We start from the raw sequence: 25,493 nt of genomic DNA, 5'->3' as shown, positions 1-25,493 counted from the left end.
CATCTAATCCCATGTGAACTTTGCCACTTATTATTTTTAAAAGTGCCGGTGAATTATTTCTATTTCATTTTTTTTTTCTATATTGCCTTTTACTATATTAATTCTAAGAACTAAAATTTCTTAATTTGCCTTATGTTATGAAGAACAACTTAAAACACCATTTGAAATCTTTGAAGAATCACAGAATCTAAATGCTTTTATGTAGTAACTTTGGGGGAATAAACCAAACATCACTTTGGGGGCAAGAATTCAATTCTTTCCATTCTAAATGTTTAATTTTTGAGGTTATATGATTGTACTTGGCTAATTTTTTTTCTTTTAATTAAACTACTAAATAACCTGTTTGGTTTTTTTCTGCAGTTTAGATTAGTAGACCTGTTTTGTGAGTTGCCTGTTTAGATTTTTCTCTCCTAGGAGTATCTACCCAAATACTGAGAATACCGATACAATTAATCAGCTAAAGAAGAACACGTTTGCCCAAAAAGTCTCCATCTTTCCCAGTTGCATCTGTTGATGAAATACAAGCTTTTAGCTTTTTCTGTAGCTGTTGTCTATAATACATGCTTAAGTCACAGCTGCAGTAAAACTGCTGCTACTGTAGTAACTAGAAGGACTGCTGATGAAGTTTCTCATCAACTTCTTCCTATCGCTAGTGAAAACTGCTGGGTATGAAGAGAATGTCAAAATGAATCTAATGCCTTTCCAAAACTTTCTTTGGCCATGCAGATGTTCCAGTGCCCTTACTTCAAATCAATGACTTTCTATAGCTTCCTGAGACACATAGCAAATATCACTATGCACAGTATACTTGCCATTATTCTCTTAAATTTAAAGCTGTAGAAGTTCCTTTCCAACGAGTTCTCCAGTCCCCATTCCAGAACCATAGCCTCTGTCTATGAAGCCCATATTTAACAATTTAGTTAAATCCATGAACCGTCATCTATGTTTGTTTTTTATGAATTAGGATTAGATGTTACCCACTTCAAACACTCAGACTGTTCTTAAGTGAGGAAGTGTTTTTATATCCCTGGCAACTTTTCACTTATTCCTCTGTGAAACTATATGCCTGTATCCTTTTGCCTTGTGAAGCCTTTTAAGGGATATTGGAAAAGACCAGCAGGTTTTTGAGTTACAAGCTTTTCATAATTTTATATAACGTATCAAGTGCTACAGATAGAGCATTGCTATAACCTCAGCAATTATCATGTTCAGAGAGTTCCAGAACTAGATGTAGACTTCTGTGTGTTTGGACATAAAGAATTTATTAGCCTGACAATTGTAAGTAGATAATCTCCCTTTTCACTGCAACAATATTTATTTATGCATTTTACAAAATATCTTGATATGCAGTTATGGTTCCGGTTAATTTGCCACTCTTTATTGTGTTTGAGCAGATGGATATTGAGCAACAGAAAGAATGGATTTGGGGCCATTTTTAATATAATTTAATCTGCAAAATTTTGTAATGGATGCTCATGTTCTGGAGGGAATTTTTTTAATATAGTGTGATGCAGTAAGCACTTATATAATTAATTGATCTAAATTTCAGTATTGAACAGATGATTTTCTATTGAGGGAGCAATATAAAAAGACCAGCAAGCAGTGTTTGCTAGATTGGTCTTAGTAAAACAAAACCTGGCATGGAAAAGTGTTAGCAACTGCCTGTGAAGAATTATCTGTGACTACTGCTTGCAAGTCTAAGCTACCCCATTTTTTAGCTATTCTAGTCTACAGTAGCTTGCAAAATAGCCATGAGAATAAGAAATACGAACCTGGTCTACTAATAGTTCTCTCTTGGTGTTTCACTAAGAGTCGCATTAGCGAAGTGTATGGGTCAACATATTTTGTGTTTATATATTAGGGTGTATTATATATTTGTAGCTACTTTTATATACGAATATAGAGAGAGACTATGATGATTTTCTAATGTGAGGACACTGTGAGTATTATTAAACAATTTATGACAGAGAACATTACAGCGTGTTAAATTAATTGTGCTGCATTACTTACTGGAAGATATTTTCTCTGACTGCGTTGAACTTTCATGTTGAACTTTGGTTTAATCCATAGCCTCTATTTTTAATTACCACTATGTATTTTTGGAAAGAGATAAATGGTAAGGGTAAAGAAAAACTTACTACAGTATTTGTTATTTAAGAACCTGCAAGAACTGTCTGTACTAATGTAATTTCGTTCAGATTATGCTGGTAACTGTAACTTCAATCCTTTCTTTAGGAGGTGATATGAAGATGGAAGGAGAAGCTGCGTATTGCTTAAGTTTAGCATATCATCTTGCTGGAGAAAAAGAGACAGCATTATCAGTAAGTTTATTTTAAAGTTGCTTTAGCTTTCCTAATACCTTTCTGTGCCTCCATGGCATCTTCTTAGGCATTTTGGAGAGTGGAAACCACTTGGAGAGACTTGGCTCATGAACCTCTTATAACTGTATCTAGTTCTAGACAGAGATCCATTTAAGTAATTATGGTTCCAATAAACTCCTGAACTGATGGAGTCCAGGTTTCCATACTTGGATCTGTAGAAATAATTTCATATAATAATATTATTTGGGTTATATGGGACTAGCTTTCATTTTCCTCTATTCAAACCTATATAAAACTGTTTTAATTTAGTTAGGTTTTTGTATAAAACACCAGTTTTGCAAACTATTTTGATACAGCATATTTGTGAGCAACAATTAAAAATATATCCATTCACATGTTGAGCTTTTCAGAACATCAGGAATTTAGATGAAATATTAATTGCTTTTTGTATGAAACGCTGTAGTGCTGATGCAATCCCTTCTGTTGATACTTGAGTTCAAGCTCCTCTTCTCATGTTTCCCTTGAGCCTCCCATACATAATAATTCTAAGACAATGAGAATTCTACATGTGGAATTCTAGTGTGGAAAGGAGGGTTTCTCTAGTTCATCATAGTGTGAGAGAAAAGATAAGTATCAATTTGATTTGTCTGTGCCAGTCATCAGAGAAGTCGGAGTCCTCTATTATCCTCTTCAAAATGTTGCGTGGAAAATTAATTTACTTGAATATTTTGTACGTGATTATTTCAGTTAATCAGCTGGGTAATTAATATTTCTATTTCTGTCCTTTAACTACAGAGTGTTTTTTATTAATGAACATATTTTATAGAGGTCATTCTTTGTGGATATTTGTTGTGGTGGTTTATTTTTTTCAGAAATCATAGAATCATAGAATTAGTGAGGTTGGAAGGGACCTTTAAGATCATCAAGTCCAACCATTAACCTACCCTGATAAAAACACCACCACTTCTAAACCATGTCCCTAAGCACCTCATCTACCCTTTTCTTAAACACCTCCAGGGATGGCGAGTCCACCACCTTTCTGGGCAGCCTATTCCAATGTTTAATAACCCTTTCAGTGAAAAAATGCTTCCTAATATCCAATCTAAACCTGCCCTGACATAACTTGAACCCGTTTCTTCTTTTCCTATCACTTGTCACCAGGGAGAAGAGGTCAGCTCCCATCTCTCTAAAACCTCCTTTCAGGTAGTTGTAGAGGGTGATAAGGTCTCCCCTCAGCCTCCTCTTCTCCAGGCTAAACAACCCCAGATCCCTCAGTCGTTCCTCATAAGGTTTGTCCTCCAGACCCTTCACCAGCTTTGTACCCTTCTCTGGACACGCTCCAACACCTCAATGTCCTTCTTGTAGTGAGGGGCCCAAAACTGAACACAGTACTCGAGGTGAGGCCTCACCAGTGCCGAGTACAGGGGGATGATTACTTCCCTAGTCCGGCTCACCACACTATTCCTGATGCAGGCCAGGATGGTGTTGGCCTTCTTGGCTGCCTGGGCACACTGCTGGCTCATGCTCAGCCGGCTGTCCACCAACACCCCCAGGTCCTTTTCTGCCAGGCAGCTTTCGAGCCACTCCGCCCCCAGTCTGTAGCGCTGCATGGGGTGGTTGTGACCCAAGTGCAGGACCCGACACTTGGCCTTGTTGAACCTCATACCATTGGCCTCAGCCCATCTGTCCAGCCTGTCCAGATCCCTCTGCAGAGCCAATCTACCCTCAAGCAGATCAACACGCCCCCCTAGTTTAGTGTCATCTGCGAACTTACTGAGGGTGCATTCGATCCCCTCATAGACCAATAGAAGTCACAGAGTGAATTCGGCATGGGTTTCAATATCGCTTGCTTGGCTTCTGCGGTGTAGATTTCTGTCTTGAAATATCTTCTTACATGCTCCTAATGATTTGTCATGCAATTTTTCCAAAAGTTATTGACCATCTTTATACATAATTCCTCCATGCTGATAGGCCTATCTTCTGTGTAAATCAACTGAATGCTGGAAAGTGGGAGCCTGTTCTCACATCAGTTGCAGTCAAAGTTTGTAGCTGAATGTGAAAATATTTCAAAATTAAAAAGCTAGAAGTAATTTTATAAAATTATATCTAGTAGTTGCAAGAACAACGAGAAGATATTTGATCTCTTCCAAAAATGCAGCGTAAGAGATTAGACTATAATTTTCTGTACTGAAGTTTATCTGCGTTGTTTTTTGACTGACAAATGTGCCAAAATTCTTACCTGATCAACTTTTCTGTTAAATTTCTGAGTCACAATAAGCTGTGCGAATGATGAAGAGCAGCGAGGTAAACAAATGTGCTAAATAAAGAAGCCTGCATGCATATTTGATCTCTCCATCACAGAAGAAATTAATTAATGAACAAGACTGCACAGTCTCCATGATATACAAAGGATCAAACTACCCTTGAAAGCGTCAAAAATATTAATGTCCTGCCATTGTTTCCTCAAGATCCATTTTGCTTACATTTTATAGCTACTTCTTTCCCTCCATGGCTCCCCCATGCCTCCTGCCAAAAAGTTACAGCAATCATTTGGAAGTTCCATTTCTTCTTGTCACATGCAGAATTATTATTTTTTTAAGGAAGATTCTAAAACCTTGAATTTTGTAATGTACGACTATTAATTTAAAAAATATATATAATAGATTGTTCCTATTGTTTTTAATCTTACGAAAACACCTGAGAGGTAAAGAAAGCAATGTGCATTTTTGTTAAAAGGGAAAGAAAGTCTCTGTTGTACAAAACATAAATGATACATTATATTAAGAGTATAAAATGTTGTTTTAACCGTAATGAAAATACCAATGCTTAACTGTGTAAATAATATATTATTATTTTATAATATAGTGGCATTCCCTAATATAGTGGCACTTCCAATAATATTACACAAGAAACCTGTGAAGTACTTTCAGTCAGAAAATATAGTGTGCATTGCAGGACTGAGAAAAAGGGGTAAAATTTTAGTTCCTTTTGTCCTTAACAGTGATCAATATAGACAGCAGTAAAATATCCGTCGTTGACAGTACTGTTGAGCACAAGTTGTCTTCACTCTCCAATTAGAAATCATTGCCTAAAATTTACCCTTCTGTTCTCAGTTTAATGGTCTCTGTATCCAGGGGGAGCTCAGATGCTTACGGAGATGAAATCATTGCATCCTGTTCCCAGAGGACTACTGGTTATCATTACACATAACACGCAGACAATACTGCTAGGAGCCAGTTTGCCTCATGGTAATATGTAGTTCATCACCAGCTTCTGTAGCATGCTAAAGAGGTCTTGCCACACAGCTTGGGACTATTCGGGCTTAGACTCAGGGGTCTCAGCAGTTATTTTCCTGCTTTGCATCAGTTTTCATCTTCTTTATCCTTTTGTGCTGTGGTCCACCTCAGGCAGTCTCCTTCTAGGGGAATCTGAAAGGAGCAGCTGTTACAGATACCATTTCCTCCAATTGTTGCCACTCGGTTCCTTTTGCTGTTCAGCGTGCTACTCCCTCCCCCAACATGCACACACAGTAGCATGCATATAAACTTGTTTCTCTTTCATTCATGTCTTCTAGCAGAGTGGTGAAGCATATGTTCAAAATATTCATTATCTGATGCAGTAATTAAAGGCTGAAATGATTAAGCTGCGGCCTATTATATCAAAAATATGCAGTCACTTTGTATGAAATAGGCTAGTTTTGTTGGAGAAGGTTTTTTATTTGCTAGGCACTTGGTGTATAGTATAATCTAACATAATTTGATTTGGTGTATAATCTGTATAAATTGATTTAATTTTATTTGAGATATATGATTGATTTCAGCGGACCGACTCAGATGTAAAAACATAAGTGTGTGCAAGTTTAAAAGCCTGAGAACTAATTATGTTCAATAGCAGTGTGGTATGTTCATGATATTTTCCATAGCATCTGGTTTATAATCAAGCCTAATGGCTTTTCCACAAAATATGACACAAAATATTAATAGTTCACGTTATATAGATTTTATCGTAAACATTATAGATTTTGTCAGGGAGAGTTATCCATCTAGGCTAATTTTAAAGTAAAAAGTTACTGTTGACTTGTTTTTCTTCAGACTTGCCTAACAAGCTAAGTGTTAAGTGGAACACTTCTGTGTCATTAGAAATCTTGTGTAAGGTATTGTAATATAATGCGTGATGTGGGAATATTATTTAAACTGGGCTTTCAAGAATGCTTCAAAGTGTCGGGCATCAAGGGTTGTTTTTTCTTTCATTTAGAGTTGCATCCCAAATCATCAGGAAAATTCCAGTCCTCATTCCCTGTCTGAGCATTAGCTTTTTTTAAGTGTTCCTTTATTTTGGCCATGGAAACCTGTATTTCTGATATGTTACATATTTAAATAATAGAGACAGTGTTCATGGGTACTGACACCGTGCCAAAATAAATGTGGTGATTTATGACTTAATGCTATGTGCATGAATTGCCAGAATTACGATATACAAGGCACAGGCATAAAATTATCGAGAAAATTTATGAACTTACAAAGACATCTTCACATTCAAAATGACCCTATTAAAGTAATCAGAGGTGATTTATGACCATAAAGTTAATTTCTGAAAAAGTCTATGTCAAAACAATTGAAAATTTTGTTTCAACTCATACACCTAGAGAGAACATAAGTAAATGTATCTGGGATGCAGATCTTCTAAAGTTAGTATGGACAGTATATTTTATCTAATTATATCTATTATATCTAATCATATAGATTACGCCCATATGTATGTATGAATTTGGTGAATCGAGGATCTTAGCAAGTAAAAGAACTCCAAAAGGTAGACAATGTTATCCTCTCTTCTCCCAAACACTGTGAAAGGTAGTAGAGAAGAATGAGCATCATTCCTTTGCGATTTGCTTACAATTCTAGCGCTTTGCTAGAAAGCTGAACTTCGAGGTACTTTTCTGTCAAAGGTGTCTGGGTAGAGCACTGAGTTTAGGTTTAAACTTTCACTACTCTTACTACAAAAAGAAAATGGAGACTCACAAAACACATCAAAAGATACTAATCAATTGAAATTATTTCAAACTTCCTGCTTTTAAATCACCTAGATTGTTCATTATTCATCTGTAAGTGATATTTAGCCATCAGTAATGAAGTGTAACATTTTCAGCTTAGCAAATGGCATCACATGCTTGGAAAAACATTTTAGCATACCAGTTTAAGAAAAGGTCTCGTCATTCCTAGAGGCTTCACTTTCATTGAAGCAATTTTTAAATTGTTCTTAAAACTGTACTCATATAGAAATTTGGTATTTTTCGTATCTAAGGAATAAAAGGCCAGACAAAACTGAGTCATCTTTGAAGGCAGGCACTTCTGATTGATCACTGACACTGGATTGACCACTGACAATGGATTAATTACAGAGAAAGGTTTTCTTCTTGAAGGTCTAGAATTAGTGAGCCGATTCTGACACTGACTAAATTTCATGTTTCTGAAAGGTCCCGCTGTGGCTAGGCATTGGTGAAGATAGTGCAAACAAAATTATGTGAGAACAATTAGTACTAGTAGCAAACTTTGCCCTGACAAAATATACTGACTCAAATACTGATGGAACTAAGAAATTAGAAATTGTTTGTGTTGAGAATCTTAAAGAACTGAAACTTCAGGAAAGAGGTGAATTTCTGATAATTATTTTTTTTGTTGTTAATTTAGCACTTAATTCTTAAAGGGAAAGAAAGACCTAACTTTTTATTTGGATATGAAAGTTAAGAGTCTCTTAGTGAAGGAAGGATTTCTTCTGTTGGTTTAATTTAGATAATCATTTTCTTGTCTTAGCCAGTTTCTTGAAAACCTGAAAAAAATAAAAAAAGGGAAAATGTTCTGAGCAGCCCTGAGATGTAAGGATACTGTTTTCCTTCAGTACTTTTCTGTGTACCACATGGATTTGCACCTTGGTGATATGGTGTCCACTGCAATTGCCTTGGAACATGGTATCATTTTCCTTTTGAGACTGTGGTTCAAATTGCATTTTCCTTGGTTAATGATATCAGAGTAACTCCCCGCAGTGCAGTGCCACTGTGGAATTACAGTAGTCAAGTTATACAAAAGTCAGAGGATGAGAAACAAAAAAATATTAGATGCGTAAAAAACTCTACTACTTGATGACAAGCAAATCAGATTATTAGATTTCCATGTTTTCCCCTAGCAACAATGAAAATAAATGCACTAATAACTTGTTGATATCAGCCTTACTCTTCAGGAGTCTCATGTTCCATAAGACTGGCTACCAAAACACCAGAAATGGGTTGACTTTCATTTACTCCGTTACAACTTTAAATTTAATCATTCATACATTCCAAAAGAGCAAGACAACTGCAGTGAGTGACGGATTTGACTTCATGTTCTGTTAGATAAATCTATAGCACCTTTTCAGAATTTTAGGACTATTTGACCACTGGTGTTCTCAGGAATCTGAATACGAGTTGATGAAAAAAGTTTAAAACCCTGATTTTGGGGGCTATGAGTGGAGGACATTGATTTTTTTGCATGTTTGTTTTTAATTCCCAAACAGTATGAAAGTTGCTGGTATTAAATATAAGGTGTGTGTAGCCTTACTTAAAATATATATATATTTTTGTTTAATATATATATTAAACACCCTGAGTTTAGAAGTCATGTCATTTAACATATCAAATGTGGTTTCCCAAACTTCAAACTCTATTTTTTGGTAAGATTTTGACTCAGGATATCTATTATAAAAAGACAAGTTTTATTATTGCCTTCTACACGCATGCACTTGCATACACTCTCTGTGTGAGTTTGCAAAAGAACCGGAGGGAGGCTGTAGTGCAACATTAATAAGAATGTTTACATGCTTCTGAATTAATAATAAGAACAGATATTCTAAGATCAAGCGAATTCTTTGTATGACTCTGTATGACTTTTCTACGAAATTGTTGCTAGCTGTTATGTTTGAACTCAAAAGAAGCTAATTGTCCCTTACTGGAGGTTTGCTTAGCTCTAATATGTTGAAACATTGAGGACAAAGCCATAAAAACTCCTTAAACTACTCTGCAAGGAAATATAGGCATGGAGGGGCAGAGCAGTTGGCAATCGTGGAGCCTTTGCTCTGATCCTACCTTTTTGATATAGCTGATGGGATGGAACAATCTCTGCTGTTCTCTGCGTATTCTCTGGTAGGTATGGCCAGCGGAGATGGCTCTTTCTTATGCTTTCCCAGGCAAGGTAAGAGCCAGATTGGGACCACAGCTATACAGTGTCTGTTTCATGGCATATAAGGTTACTGTTAGTCCACTTGATGAGACTGAGGTTTCTAAAACTCTTAATAACTGTCTTCTGTCAGTTAAAAGGTGTCATTTAGGCAGATGTTTTCTACTTACCATATTGAAAATGGGTTTTAGAGTAACTAATAAAATATACTTTTTTGTTTGTTTTTGGTTTTGTTTCGTTTTGTTTTTAATAACTGCTGATATACAAGTTTCCACTCATTTCATTCCCACAGGCTAGGAACAAAAAAGACAAAGCAGTACAACTGTATGTTATTGAGGTTATTTACTTTATGGACTTTAGACTGTATTGGATTTCTAGCTTAGGTGTGCTAAACCTTGGAAGCTAAATGCTGTATATAATTGAGGGAAAGAGAGATAGTTACATCATGTCTCAGCTCGTAGATTATATTATCTGAGAAACAACAGCATGAGAGAATTTAAGAAGTCAGTCATACATCCAATGGTGAAACTGCATATATTATACCCAGGGCTGTAGCAAACGGCTGAAAAAAAATATATAAGAAATTTTCTAATTCTGTTAGGTTCTATTACGGAAGTCAGACTTCTTACGCATTTTGAGAAATGAAACATTTGTACCCACACTATACAAACTCAGGAATTTCGGTACTTAAATGCAAATATATTCATAATCTGAGAGGTTTTGTTTTCCTTTGCATAGTTTAGTTCAAATGAACAGGCTTTAAAAAAAAAATTCTATAAAGTAAGTATTTTAAAATTAGATTGGTTTCTCAAACTGGTATAGTTCAAGGTACAGCAATGTACTCATTAAGTAAGTGTTTAAATTTCAATTCAGTTATTCCCATTGACTTAAAGGGAACAACTCATATATTCAGGTGGAAGCAAATGCCTAACAGCCTTGCTTGATCAGAATCATCGATGGCTAGATTGGAGAATAAGAGGTCTTGATTCAGGCATTAGATCTTAAGGAATTTAAAATTTGTCCTTTGATAGATAAATAACCTGAGAAGTTAAAACACCGAAGCATGCCAGTATAAAACGTAGAGCTTGGTGCTTCATTGCTAGAAGCAATTTGTTTTGCTGTTTTGCTTTCAGCTTATGTATTATTTCAGAGCTGATCAAAAGAATTGGTAGCAAAGTGTGAAATAAATTGTACTTCTAAATAAATTGATTTAACATTCCTTGGTGCTTTAAGTGATTTTAGTAATATTAATATTTAAAATATTTCTGTCTGAAATCTTTTTATGACTACATATAGCAATAATGGCCACCATTTCATTCTGCTGTTTTTCATATTAGACTATTACATAGTAAACACTGTAAAAATACTATCTTTTAGCACTGAAATGGATGCAAAAGATTTCAAGTGTCTATTTGCATGTAAATGACTCAAGTTTTATTCACTTGATAAAAACAGTCTATTAATCCTTTTACTATATTTCTTACATGAGTTAAAACTTAAAGAATATGAGGTTTTCAGCTGAATGAGAACTTTTCCTTAACTTCCATATAGGGATGCAGAAAAATAGTATTTTTTAACCTACTTAAATCTTTTGTATACCTTCCTAGTTTCTCTCTGCGGTTTTTTCCATTGTGTTAGCAAATTGAAGGGTTGGCTTGTTTGCTTTTAGCTTGGAAAACTTTGTGTAATTAAAAATATCTGTTCACGGGTGGACTAAAGATATTAATAAGCATGAAGCAGAATATTTATAGGTGCTTTGTCTAAGAAGTAATGGGCATTTAAGCATGCACATGCATATAGTATTATATTAATGTCTTAGGAGGTTACAGCAATCTGACAGCCAGGTACATTCATGTAGACACAGCAGCGTGATAAAAGCAGTCCAGACATCTGGATCACAGTGCTGCGATACAAAAACATTTCTGAACAATTCACATTATTGCACTTACCCAAATTTCCAGTCCTGTCCACCCCTTTCTCCTTGTTTCTTTCTCCGCCTCTGCCTTTGTCTTTTATGTAGTTGCAGAATCTCATTTTTCCTTTACAAGTCACCTCCATCTGCTTATGTGTCAGAGTGGCCCTCGTGCCACACATCACATTGAGGAATTCTCAAGATGAAGGGCTGTATTCACATCACTACTTCTGTCTCAGCACTGTTTCATGCTTGTCACTGCTCAGCACTCAGCGCCACACTGCCTTGTTTTGTCAATAACCATTTATTTGTTGCTGGAATAGTAGCAACCATTACATCTGACCTCCCTGTTTCATCAATTATGGATAGATTATTGGATGTGAACATCTGCAAAAGCTTGCTGTTGAACTTACCTCCTGGCTGGGATTAGATAAAGTATTAAACTGTTGTTTATTGTCAGGCCAAAACTCTACTGGGAAGCCAGGGAATTCCAAGACTAGCAGACTCCCATCAGCAAGCACCAAAAATTGTTTAGTATTGCCACCGTTTCCCATAAGATCGTAGCCATTTATTATTTACACTTATTACTAGTTGTTATAACATACTTGATAAAAGCTCTTGGCAGGCACAGTGTTTCCAGCTATTGTCACATCTGTCAGGATGGAAAGGATACATAAACTGTTTTTTCCTCTTATATTGCTGTTAAAGGGTAACAGATGAAGCTTCTTCACTCCAGACTGTTAAGCCATGCTTTATTTTGAAGAAATATGTCAACAATGGCTGGTTTGGAAAACATTGCATTCCTGTACTAAATAAAGATTGCAACAACCTTTACTAGAGTAATGTCTCCTGCAGTAAAGATTTCAAATTGTATAATAGTAACAAACTAAAATACCTGGGTTTGATGTTTGCATAGGTTTTTACTCTGAAGGACCTGGCAGATATTTTTTTAGGAATTTTATTTATTTTAATAAAACCCTTTATGAGGTATAGTAAATAGTAAAATGATGACTGCTTTCCTACAAAGTTGTAGGTGTAGAGAATCAGAATTAATTTAATTGTAGTGGCACAGAAGGCCAGAATCAAGAAACAGTAATGCAGAAGCTAATACAGAAGAAATAAGGATGGGAACAAAGTTAGTGTTTATTCAATCATCTGTACATTTAATCTCTTTTAAGTTTCCTCTGCAGCAAAAGGAAGCATACAGGGTGAACTCCTGACCTCGTGGAAGCCAGCAGAAATTTGAAATTGCTCTGGGGAAAGGAACTTTTCCAGTTAGTTATTTTTATTTACGTACCCATTCAGAATCAAAGCGAAACGTACATACTCCTGAATATTATGCAAAGCATACTAGTAAGACTTGATACAGGCAAGGAACCATGGGTCTTATCTTGATAGACTGACAAGGATTGAGTGAAATGTTTGTCTTCTCTAATCCTTCAAACAAACGCAGGCACGAGTAACCCAAAGCATGTATTGCCATGCAAGTTTGTAGAGCACCAAGGTAAACATTGCACTTCATAGCCAAGTAGAACAGGGGAGGGAAGAGCGTGGACTGGATGGAGCAGTTACCCCTCAGGGAAAGAGTCAACCAAGCAACACCTTGGTTGATAGCCATGTCCTAGCAAGAGCCCGTGGAAGGTCTTGAACGAGGGTGCTCCACTTTGATGTTTGACTTGGTCAGATTTCTGGGTGGATTCTGGAGGGATCCCTCTACATCCCTCTGTCCCTGATGCCCTGCTCCAAGATGCGTGCTTATGCTCTGCATTATCCAAATACCCACATTAAAGTCCCTGGAATAGCAGTTCTGGAACAGAGCAGATTGGCTAATTCAGACGAATTCTTTCTGTCTCTGTAGGAACAGTGACAAAGTTTGCACATTCCTGGTTTAATTCTTTCCCGTTTGTTTATCAACACAGTGCATTCCAGTGTAATTGGATGTGGCTAAGGGCAAGGAGTTAGCATTCACGTTTATGGTATTTGAGTTGGTGAATTTCAGTTGTGGGGAAAGAGGGACAACTAACAATTCTGGCAAATCAGGGACCACTCCCTCTTTCCTCAGCGTGGCACCCAGTTTCAACATCTCTTAATTGCGAGCAGGCAGACAGAATGCTGTACTGCTTCTACCCTGGATGCTCTCTGCGCCTGAATACATTTAGCATTTTACGAGGTGCAGCCTGCCATTCAGTTGATATTGGTGTATTATTTTCCTGGGATCAATGAGCTCTGCTCATTGTAACCAATACAATTTTCTTATTGCTGCCCAACCTCTCTCACGCTGTGTTTTTTCCAAAATAACAATACATCTGGGTTTGTATTGTGAAACTCTGCTTTGACCTTACTCAGGATGGCCACAGGCATGTAACCACTCAAATTATGGTAATAAAGACTGCACTTTTTAAGCATTTTCAAATATGCATTTCTTGGGGAGCTATGGGAGAGAGTTCACTGAACTGCGAAATGCCTATGTGTAGAGTTCTGTTGTCTTTTATTTTCACTGGACTGTATGGAAGTGGTTATTTAGCGACTGTCAAGAGCTACATGTTTTTTCTGAAACTATTTAAGAGGTACTAAGTGGTATGAGGCCAGTAGTCTCCCTCAATTGCATTGTCTGTCTACCAACACCTATTGTTGGCTCCGGAAAAATATTGTCAGATGCAGCTAGCCAGGCTGGGTCTTAGCCTGTTACTGCGGCGCCTGTCAGAAATCATTAGCTAGTGATCTCTTTGACTAATGTTCCAGCTGATTGTCTGATTCACGTTCGAGATCTGTAAATGAGGCAGAAGCATCTTTACTGCTCACCAGCTGTGAAATGGCTAAACACAGCTAGATTTTCAGAAATAAAAATAAATGTGTTTCCAATAAAGTTTGGCAACAACGTCAAGTGCAAAGCTGAGAGCAGAACTATGTTTTTGTATTTTTTAAAGTTACAGTACTGTAAATCAGTATTATCCCATCATGTTTTTGTCAGAGTAATGTATTTTACCAAAATAATGAAGTACTGGAAGTGGCATTAATCTTGTGTTGAGTTAGATAGACATTCTTTATTCAACATAAATTCATACCTTCGATTTTTACTCTTTTGTCCATTATCCCCAGATGTATCAATGTTTAGAACAGCCTGTGTCCTTCTGTCTAAGTCCTCAGTGTATGCCAATGAGGTGTGTACATGTTTTTATGTACCTATAAAAGAAGTACAGGTGTGACAACAATAAAAAATAAACAGTGGGATTTTCGGGAGGGGGAGTCTTGGGGGAGGAGCTGGTTATGTGTTTTATATGAAGGGAATAACCCCAGGAGGGTCAGGCTGGCATAATGCTGAGATAACTGAGAAGCAAATCAGGGCCTGACATCTGACTAATATTTTTCTTGGCAAAGGAGGCAAACATGAAATTCACCACCATCTAGAGAATTGGTGCAAGAGCTCTACCACAAATAGTCTGTAGTTTGAGGATTTCAGCAGAGCTTGTTACTTTATTTTTACACTGTAACTAATTGGAGCCACAGCAGATTTATGAAGACCCAGGAAGAGAGTTGATTTAGTAAATGGATGCTCCCACAGTAGCTGTCCTCCTTCCAGGTGCACCTGCATCCAGCTTTTAGTGCTAAGTAGGAAAACAAGGGAAATTGTATAATGCTTACTGATTTTTATTTATTTATTTATTTCTATTTTGGAGCCATAAAAGCTCCATTCTTGTTTTTTTTTTTTTCCCCCCTGCATACACCAAAGTAATAGTGGATGGTATGTGGGACAGTTGTCTGTAATGTGGAAGACGAAGTTGAAGTCTTCACCTTGCCACCTTCCCATATCCTGCACAAATGAGAATAACTGATTGAACCCCACTGTTCATTTCTGTATTACACTTTGATTTTCATTTTATTTGTTTGGGGTTTTCTTGTTGTTTTGTTTGTTTGGGGTTTTTTGGTTTGGGGTTTTTTTATTGTTGTTTTTAGTTTTTTTAACCAGTATTTCCACTGCAGACCCACAGAAGGAAGAAGTTTGAGACAGCCAGTGTGCTTGGTCACGTAGAGCCAAAAACTAATTCATGACCAGAACCAGTGCAGATTTTATAATTTTTATTTTGTTAAACTTACCTTACATTTTCTTTTTAGAGGTGGAAAGAACTGTACATTATTCTAATCTGATCAACTGTATATACAGTGACCTCTTTCCAGTAGTTGCTAGGAGTATCAAACTCTCTTTGAAACAGTATGGAAATCTTGTAATAGAGCCTAGCACGATAAGGATAAATCTATTGCAACAGCTTCCTTTCTCAGAACTGTTTGTACATACCTAATTTGAAAAACAAAAACAAACAAAAAAAACCAACACAAAAACAAACAAACAAAAAAAAAACAAGACATTTTGGCCCTTTATTACCTCTAAATCTCTGAAAACTTTGTCTGAGTTTTTAGAAGGAAATTCAGCCAGATTTGTATAATACCCAAACCCACTCTTCTTAATGTCCATTACCAGTATAGATTCTTATGTAGTCCTATTCAATATCTCTTTACACAATGTTATATATTTTTATTTACATTTCTTTAACATGAGGAAAATTACCAAGATGACATTTTAATGAACATTATTTACCATAGAATACTGAAGCAGAAGCACGTTACCTTAATAAGGAGACTTTTGTTCTGTTGTTTAAAACAGTTTTTCCATCCTTTTTTTTTGTGTAATGACAGCTATGATCTCTAAGACCACAAATGCGGCAAAACTGCACATTTGTGTAGGAGTATTCAGCATTAATTATTGACATGTTCCACCTCTTCCTCAGATGTCACTGTCCTCTGCACAGATTGGCCAAAATATATACAAAAGACCCTTTTCTGGCTATACTTCTGTCTAAAGGTAGAAGAACTTTCACTGGAACCTATAAATTCCATTAGATTTAAATGATATGTGTTCCCAATATTTATTCACTTGTCAAAGTGACTTGACTGCCCCAGCCATGCACACTCAATACTCTCTTGCCACATGCATGTCTTCTCTTAGGTGGTGTTCATAGGAACCCAGTTAGGTGGATCAGTTGTTCATATCCCATGAAAATAAACAGGAATGTTTTCACATCAGTTTGTTGTTTTCGGGCTGCTTACAGGTTCTGGCAGACGTCACTGTGTCGACTCCACTTGATTTGCCAGCACGCAGGCTTTATGATTTTTCATTTTAAATGAAAATTCCAAGTGTGCTGTAGTTTCAAAAATCGGGTGAAATCCTCACCCGATGCGGGTGAAATCCTCAATTGCTTATGTGTTAATCCAGCATATTATCCTGCCCTACCTCCTCTTCTTCTTCTATCCTGAATGTTTAAAGTAAGGCATGCACCGCCGGTGAGGAGGTCCCTCTTCACCTCTTCCAAGTAAATGGATACTGGGCAATTGTAGCATACAGGGGCACTACACAGCTCCTTTCCATGAAGAATGCGTCCTTTTCTGTGTCCCTACGTAGTGTCTGAAACTGGAGGAGTTATTTGAAATACAGACATAAAGAATATGTTCTCTATTGTAATTTATTTCTATTGTAATTTTTTTTCCTCCCTTTCACGTAGGTGATTTAGTTATCATTATTTCATCGTTATTTAGAATGAAACATCTGATTTGTGTAAAGTAGTGGTAATCCGGGACCAAAATGAGCACTTTTTGTCAATATGAATGAGTGCGTTTGTTTATTTACTTAGTTACTACTTTCTAGCAGCTGTTGCAGAGGTGCAGTGAACCAACTTACTTTAGCTACTCTGGCTGTGGTTTTTCCTTGGTTTTATGTGTACTTTTTAGGCTTTGTGATATCTTTGATAGGAAAAAAGTACAGCAGCCTAAGCCTTAGGTGCCTAATTAACCTTTCTGTGCTAGACGGTAACCACTAGAGGCCCTGTGTCCTACTTTAATATTGTAGTGGCCAGTTTAAAGTAGGAATGATTTTCAGTCCAGTACTTTTGGAAACCTTCTGTCACTCTTATGGCTGGTTTTCTGATATGGGCACGGTTATTACAACAAATGTTGTAGGTCCTCTGAGTTAAATGCAAAACCAAGAACTGTTTCTTAAACACCTGCGTGCGTTTCTGTTACCAGCCTGGATTATTAGAAGGACACACTGTGGGCCGTGACAACTTTGAGTATGCACTCAGTTTAAGGCGAGTGATATGACACTGATGTGACAAGCTGCTAACTGAGGTGCCTGCACTCTCTTTTTGTCATATCTTATGCACTGATAACTCAATTGACAATGACTTTCAAGCATAGGATGCAATGCCGATGTACATGAGAACATAACTGATAAAGAAAGTACTTGAGGGACAATAATAGTGCAGTGCACATTAATAAATGCTACTTTTTGGGCACACAGAGCGTATAGAACTAAAAAATAAGAGCCTTGTCCAGGGATACTCCTGCATGTAGTAAAAATCCTTTAAGAACTAGCGGAAACAGTGATAGAAATGGTGACATCCATAGCATTAGCACCCACAAGTTGTCTTCTCTTGACCCGTGCACTTTGCCAATGGCAGGGGATGCTGTCTTAGTAGAAAATGCCTCATCTTTTACCTCGGTATAAGCAGGCATCTTGGGGCATGCAGGATACTGTCATATGTTCCCAGGCATCTCCCATCCCCCTTCAGAGCTGGTAAATGACATTCACTACTCCTTTCTTGGAAATGTGCAAAAAGGATTTCCATAGATAGTCTTTGGAGATTTCCTGTTTTCTCATGTGTGTAATAGGTTGGGTCAAGCAACAAAAAGGAGGGAGGAAAGAATAGGATTTAATTCTATATGCGCTCTCCCATCATTACCATTGGAAAAAAAATGGATTAAAAGAGAAATTATGTGATACAGGTGATGTCAGTGTTAAATTAAATTAAGATCATATGTTTTCATGCTGCAGCTGTAAGCCTTCAGTTATGGGAGGGGGTCATGATAATAGAGTAAATTCCAAATAAATGTTAACAAATTGCTTGTGTGTGTGCATAATTAGTCATAAAAATAACAAAATTATCTACAGTATTTTAAGCCAACATAGTTGAAATGTGTAAGCTATAATTTACTCACTTTTTGAGCATGTGAATTGTACTAAGAAAAGTTGTCATAGTCATAGTTAAAAGAAAGAAAAATAATATTAAGTTGCATATCAGTGTGTCATTCTAAAACACTATGAATGCAAAGGATACCATCTTAAGGTATTGATTAACAGAAATTCATAAAAGCACAGCCTCTTAAAATATTTTAAATTATGGATAAGGAAATTATATTGCAAATCGGGTAGTATCTCTTTGGTTTTTGCAAAGTGCCAAAATACAGGGATTTAAATGCAAGTTGTATCTTTTGAATTTGTAATTATTGAGTAGTGTTATACAGCTGTAACTAATGATTAAAAACCTAGTCCCATTACAGCTAATTAAAGAAGAAATGTACAGGTAGGAAAACTAATTTTGTGTTTCATATGGACACAGAGACTGCATTAAAAAAAAAAAAAGTGGAAATTCTTAGCATTGTATTTATTGGGTTTTATTTTCCTGTTTCACAGATTTTGAACACTTCTGTAAAAATCTTCACAGCACTTTGTGATTCTGCTGGCCTAAGCAGAGCATATGCAGCTATAGCCAACATCCTGGTAAGGTAGGTTAGCACATCCTTGTCTGGCTGTCAGTGCAGATTCATTCAACTGTGAAAGACTTAAATTGTTAGAGGTCTGTCGCTTCCCATTACTGACTGCTTAAATTTTAAGCAGTGCCCTTCTTGCAGTAAGTGACCCTTTCATTGAAAGTTATTTTAAACCGGTACACATTTTTTAAAGTCTATGATCCAAGCTTTTCTTTACCTCTAAACTATAATATGTCCTTTTTTTCCACATTTGAGGGGCTTTTTTATTTTGTTTTTTTTTTGTTTGTTTGTTTGTTTTCACAAGTTTGGGACAGAGCTTACTGGAAAATAGAAATCTGGCATCTTGTCCGTGTTAAAAAAGACAGAACATCTTGAAGAATGTAGCAAGCTTCAGTAGGTGTCTCAGTGTAATCTTTTCTGAACTGTAAGTTTTCATTTATTGCACTCAGTTCTTCTGTGGAGACATTTCTGGTTTGTGCATGTGTAACAAGATATAAATTTGTTGCAGATAAGATGCTTGTCTTCAATGTTTTCATTTCAGCATCTGGCATTAAAATCTTCTTGCAGGTGAATTAATTTGAAACTACTTCCACTTCTTACACCAATAGTTTTGACATAAAGTAGTCTGATGCAATTATTATATGAAGATATTAAAATGAAGGTTGCAGCTTATCCTTGATTTAGGAACTTCAGGGCGTATGATGCATGATAGAGGTTGGCAAATTGTTTGTGCAGGACTTGTCACCGGGTTCATTTCAGTGTGCAGAGCAAGTTCTCTTTGAGTTAGATGCCTTGCCTCTTGGCCTTTCAGAGCATATAACGACCAGCCACCATCACAGTTCTCGTCAGCTCTCTGATACATAATTCATGGCTATTCATATTCTGAGCATCCTAAATAAGCACATGGGATAAGATGTTCAAAAAGCCACAGAACAGACTTAGAACACCAGGTCCCGTTTCAAAACTGCCTTAAGCCTAAATGAGAAAGATTCAGTTGCTGGGACACCAGCTGTTAAAAGGAGTGACTTCGCAATGAGTGTAAAGGTGACTGAGCTCTCGGTAGCATTCATGGGTTCCTTGTATTCACAAAAAGCAGCAGTCTGAGTAGAGGGTGGCCTAAGATAGCTGAGAGGACAGTCCTAGAAAACCATGTATGTTAATTTCCTCTCTCTGTGATTTAGGCATTCTGGGATGAGAGCACATACGTTTGTTTACTCAGAAGTTACAGATTTGGAAATCCTTCTGAAGTCAGGTTTCTAAACCCTTCATCTGAAAGACTGTGCCAGTGCAAATTCTTTTCTCAAAAGTAGAGCTAAAGAAGAAGTGGTTAGTGATTTTCTCCTGTGTCAAATCTGTACTCCACACCTTCTGGGGACGTTCTGTAGCTATCTGGAAATGGACAGTCTCACAGCTTTCCGGCTCTTGCAATTTGAAAAAGAAGAGGCAAAAATGTTGTTGGTTACCTCATTCTTATCCGTTGTTACCAGTTTGCCAGTCTTGCTCATTGGGGGGGTACACTTTCTTTGGCCTTCCTTTTCTGGCTGACGTACCTGTAGAAGCCCTTATTATTATTCTTTGCATCCCTTGACAAGTTCAGCTCCAGATGCAGCTCGGCCTTCCTGACCCCATCCCTACATAGCCAGGCAGCATCCCTCTCCTCTTCCCAGGATACCTGTCCCTGCTTCCACTACCTGTGCATTTCCTTCTTGCCCTTTAGTTTGACCAGCAGGTCTCCACTCATCCATGCTGGTCTCTTCCCTTCTTTTCTTGATTTCTTACACCTGGGGATCAAGAGCTTTTGTGCATCCTTAAAGATCTGCCAGCTGTGTTCTGCTCCCTTGTCCCTGAGGACAGTTTCCCAGGGGTCCTATTGACTAACTCCTTGAAGAGCTGGAATTTTGCTTTCCTAAAATTTATGGCCCTGACTTTACTCTTCACCTGACCCATGTCCGTCAGGACTGCAAACTCCACCAGTGTGTAATCACTGCAGCCCAGGCTGCCTCCAATCTTGATGTCTTCAATTAGCTCACTTGTGTTGGTGACCATCAGGTCCAGTATCACATCCCCTCTGGTAGGGGTGTCCATTACCTGGCTTAAGAAGTTATGCTTCTGGAGTTCCAGGAGTCTCATGGATTGCCTAGAGCTCACCGTGCTACTTTTCCAGCACACGTTGGGGTGGTTGAAGTCCTGCAGCAGGATGAGAGCCTGCAAGCGTGATGCCTCCTGTAGCTGAAGTAAGAAGACTGTCAATAGGCTCCCCTTGATCAGGCAGCCAACCACAGACACCAACCACAAGGTTCCCTTTGTTGTCTCGGTCTCTAATTCTTACCCATAAGCTTTCAGCCTGCTCGTGGCTATTCTTCAGAGACAACTCTTCCATTTCTTGATGTAGAGGCCAACCCCTCCACCCCTCCCTCCTCGCCTGTCCCTTCTGAACAGCCTGTAGCCACCAATAGCCACACTGCAGCCATGGGATTCATCCCATCAAGTTTCAGTAATGGCAGCTAGAGTTGAATCAGAACTGAATTCCGACATTCAGTAGACCAAAAATTCAAAGGATCACAGTTCTGGATTTATGCTCCAAAACCTTAAAAAAGTCTTAGGTAAGGTGTATAAATCTGTTTGTGTATGTGGGCCTTACTTCTTCTTGAACACTTGAATTCTATGACTGAGGGTCATAGAGACTTGGGAAGTTTTCATCCATTGCCTTCATGGGGCAATTTTGTAAGGAGGTCTCACAGATGGGGAGACACCATTCCATAAAGCCCCTTTATTCATTGTTTTAAATAGAAATGGATAAATTCCATGATTACTTTTACTACATCACAAGCAGCAAAAATAGCTAAGTAGACCATAAAGTATCTCAGACATGAGAAAATAACATAAGCAACATTTGAAATGGCTGTTTAGGGAGCTGGCCAAAACAAGGCTGCTTTCAGTTATCTTTGAAAGGTTGTGGCAACTAGGTTCCTGAGAACTGGAAGGTTGCAGATGTCACTCCTGTCTTCCAAAGAGAGGATCCAGGAAACTTCAGGCTGGTCAGCCTCGCCTCGATCCCTGAGGTGATGGAGCGAATAATCCCAGAAGCAATTTCCAAACATTTTAAGGAAAAGGGGGTGATTGGATTTAAGACAGGGAAATCATGCTTCACCAACCTGATAGCTTTCTACAATAAGATGACTGGCTTGGTAGATGAAAGGAAAGCAGTGGATGTTGCTTCTCTCAATTTTAGCAAGGCTTCTGACACTATCTCCCATAACAACTTCACACACAAGCTGATAAAGTATGGCTTAGAAAAACAGGCAGTGAGGTAGACTGAAAACTAGCTGAGCTCCTGGCCTTCAAAGGCTTGTAAGCAGCAGCACGATGGCCAGTGGGAAGCCAGGCACTAGTGGTGGACTCAGGGATCAATACTGGCACCAAGACTGATTACTGAGGGGTAACCCCAGGCACCAGCCCAGGCTGCGCACTGACTGGATGGAAAGGAGCTTGGCAGAGAAGGCCCTGGGTTTCCCGGTGGACAACAAATTGTCCGTGAGACAGCGATGCACACTCATGGCAAAGGTGACCGACAGGATCCTGGGCTGCATTAGGCAGAGCATTGCAAGCACATTGAGGGAGGTGATCCTTTGCCTCTGCTCATCACTGGTGAGGTCGCCCCAGGAGTGCTGTGTCCCATTCTGGGCTCCCCAGTACAAAAGAGTGGGGGATGTAATGGAATGAGTCCAGTGAAGGGCTGCAAAGATGACTAAGGGACTGGGAGCATCTGTCCTAGGAGGAGAGGCTGAGGGAGCTGCGGCTGTTCAGACCACAGAAGAGAAGGCTCAGAGGGGGGATCTTATCAGTACCTCTTAGACAGCAGTAAAGAAGAGGGAGCCAGGCTCTTTCTCAGTGGTGTTGAGTGACAGGACAAGAGCTTATGGGCACAAACTGAAATACATGAGATTCCACAAAAAGAAGAAAAAAATCACTGTGAGGGTGAATTCTGGAACAGGTTGTGGAGTCTCCATCCTTCAAAAGTCACTCAGAACTCCACTGGACACAGGCCTCCTCTAGTTGCTCTGAGCAAGGTGGCTGGAGATTATATCCAGAGATCCCTAGCACCCTTAACTATACTGTGATTCTATGTTCTTTGTCTTAAGCAGTCCTTCTAGATAAATTCCCTTTTGCCTTGTAATGCTCTCTAATAGAACGTTTTCTGTAACCCAGCAGGATAGATATTTCAGAAAAACCTATTTTTCAAAATTCAATAACAGAATTTTTCATGAACAAAATCATGCTGGTCCAGCTCTACTGGTTCTTCTTTGGAGGAGGAAAAGACATAGAAAAATGGTTTGAAAAACCAATGTAAAGAAAGACATTAAAAGAAACATTGTAAGTTTCTGTTTACTCTCACACCAAACAAGCAAATTTCTGGCAAGCCTGTTCAGAAAATATTGGATAAATGCATGAATAATTACTGTTGGTGACAGAATCTCCATAATCAGCTTGATCGCTCTTCTTCATTTGTATTTTTACCTGATCTACACTAGACTGGTGCAAATCATTTTAAATTTGATGGGTAATATCTTTACAAAAAAAAAAAAAAAGTCTGTTTCCCTAAAATAATGCATTATAACCTTAACGTCTTTGAGAATTTGCACTGATTGCCTTGTGACAGGTTGGAGAAAATGGCTGAGTCCTCCTGAATTGCCCAGAACTTGTGTACGGCTTTGGAATTTTTTGTGAAATCTTTGCTGCAGATGTTTCCACAAACCATGGGAAACTGAAATTCTCTATCATGTGCATTTAGGCCTGTCATTTTCCCGGGAAAAATCTGACATAATAGCATCATGTTCTTGACTTATTCTGCCAGTGTCCACCATGGTAATGACTTCTTGTGGACACATGATTTATAGATCCAATTCAATCACATGAGCAATCCTATAAAAGGTGCATATTTTCATAAAAATCTAATAGGGGTAAAAATCTCATAGGGCATTTTAACATGAAACTGGAAAATGAGTTGCTGTAGATATGTAATCTCTTCTGCTGAAGTCATCATAACTGTTCTGTGGGATCATGAATGACTATATCTTTAGGAAATTACATATTATGCATTTAGGAAGGTGATGTCTAAGGAGATAGAAAGTATACGGCTGTATAAAATAACATGTAGATTTTTGAAGGAACTATAAAATATTAGCCCGTTGAGTAGGAAAGACCTGTTTATCATGTTATTGGGTCTTGTGCAGGATAAAATGTTTCAGTAATCCTTCTAGCATACTTTAAATATCTCAATCTGCAGTGCTTTTAAAAGTACTTCCTTTGAAAAATTGTTAAACTGTACCAACCAATTGCTAGTTGGCATAAGTGAACTTCTAACAGTGAGAAATGTCTTTCTGGTATGTATCAAATTGATTTCTGTTTGCTTGAAAGAGGTTATATGCCCTAGCAATTTTCATATTTTCTGTACGTGGAGCATAGGTTTTTATGTGAAATATAAAAAATGGCAAAAAATACCTCAAAACATTTCTATTAATTCATGAAATTAAGAAAACCTTTTTACATTTTCTCCTGTCACTGATTCCATTTGCTTTATTACTTTTAGCCTCTAGCCCACAAACTTGGTGGCACAATCAACAAACCCCTTAGTGGCTGTTTCATCTCTGCTCTATTTGATTTCTCCACTCTGAGTAAATGATTAAGTTTTCATGCATTGGTTCAACCAAAATCTATGTTCACTCAACCACATCCTTTATTGATTACTTCTACTGCAAACAGTAGGCCAAGTGTGATATACATAATTGGACAGTTGTCAGGGGATGTGGGTGTTAACAGTCCTGTTTTCCCAATTGGAAACTGGAATCACCTTGATACACAAATATTCTGCACTGTTTCATTCTCATTCCTTGGACCGAGGAGTCCTTTTCCTCAGAATATATGTTTTTAACTCTCAAAGGTCTGGTTGAATGGATTTAATGATTATACCATATAATATGCTCTTCAAGTTGCACCTGTGCACTGCATATAGAAAACTAGAAAAACTGGAATTAATATTTGTCTAACACTTTAACCTTGTCCTTTAACTTATATAAATCATATGCTGCATTTCTGTGGGGAAACATTTGATTTTCTCTTCTTAGGAAAAAAAATAGGTTTAAAAAAATTTGTTTCTAATTCTAAAATTTAGAAGCCTTCTGACATTTGGCAAACGTTTACAGTACAGTACGTTTAAGATTCTCGTTATAGTAAAATACTCTAAATTAGGAAACTGTATTAAATCCAACTCTGCTTATTGACAACTAAACTTTACAGGAGTGTATTTCAAGCACGTTAATTCGCAGTGTTTTAGCCTTTTGTAGCAGTCTAGCTCATCTCAGTCACATACAGACAATCACTGCAAAATTGTAAATTTGCAGCCATGCTTTGCCGTGTTTCCTGTTCTGTGGCAGGCACTACCCTGGTATAATTACT

The 25,493-nt window shown here is 37.7% G+C and overlaps 1 protein-coding gene across 1 annotated transcript in view; it reads left to right on the top strand.

The window, feature by feature from the left end:
* TTC29 (tetratricopeptide repeat domain 29) overlaps positions 1 to 25,493 on the top strand; it is a gene marked incomplete at its 3' end in the record, with an annotated part of 307,765 nt that overhangs the window by 225,935 nt on the left and 56,337 nt on the right. Inside the window, 2 exon segments of the mRNA XM_082482455.1 lie at positions 2,236 to 2,321; positions 18,961 to 19,052. Of these exon segments, the coding sequence (XP_082338581.1) occupies positions 2,236 to 2,321; positions 18,961 to 19,052 (178 nt within the window).

The sequence above is a fragment of the Vanellus vanellus genome (assembly GCF_965231255.1).
Source record: "Vanellus vanellus genome assembly, chromosome: 4".
Classification (NCBI taxonomy): Eukaryota; Metazoa; Chordata; class Aves; order Charadriiformes; family Charadriidae; genus Vanellus; species Vanellus vanellus.
The sequence above is the reverse complement of the archived record's forward strand: the minus strand, read 5'-3'. Positions and strand labels throughout refer to the sequence as shown.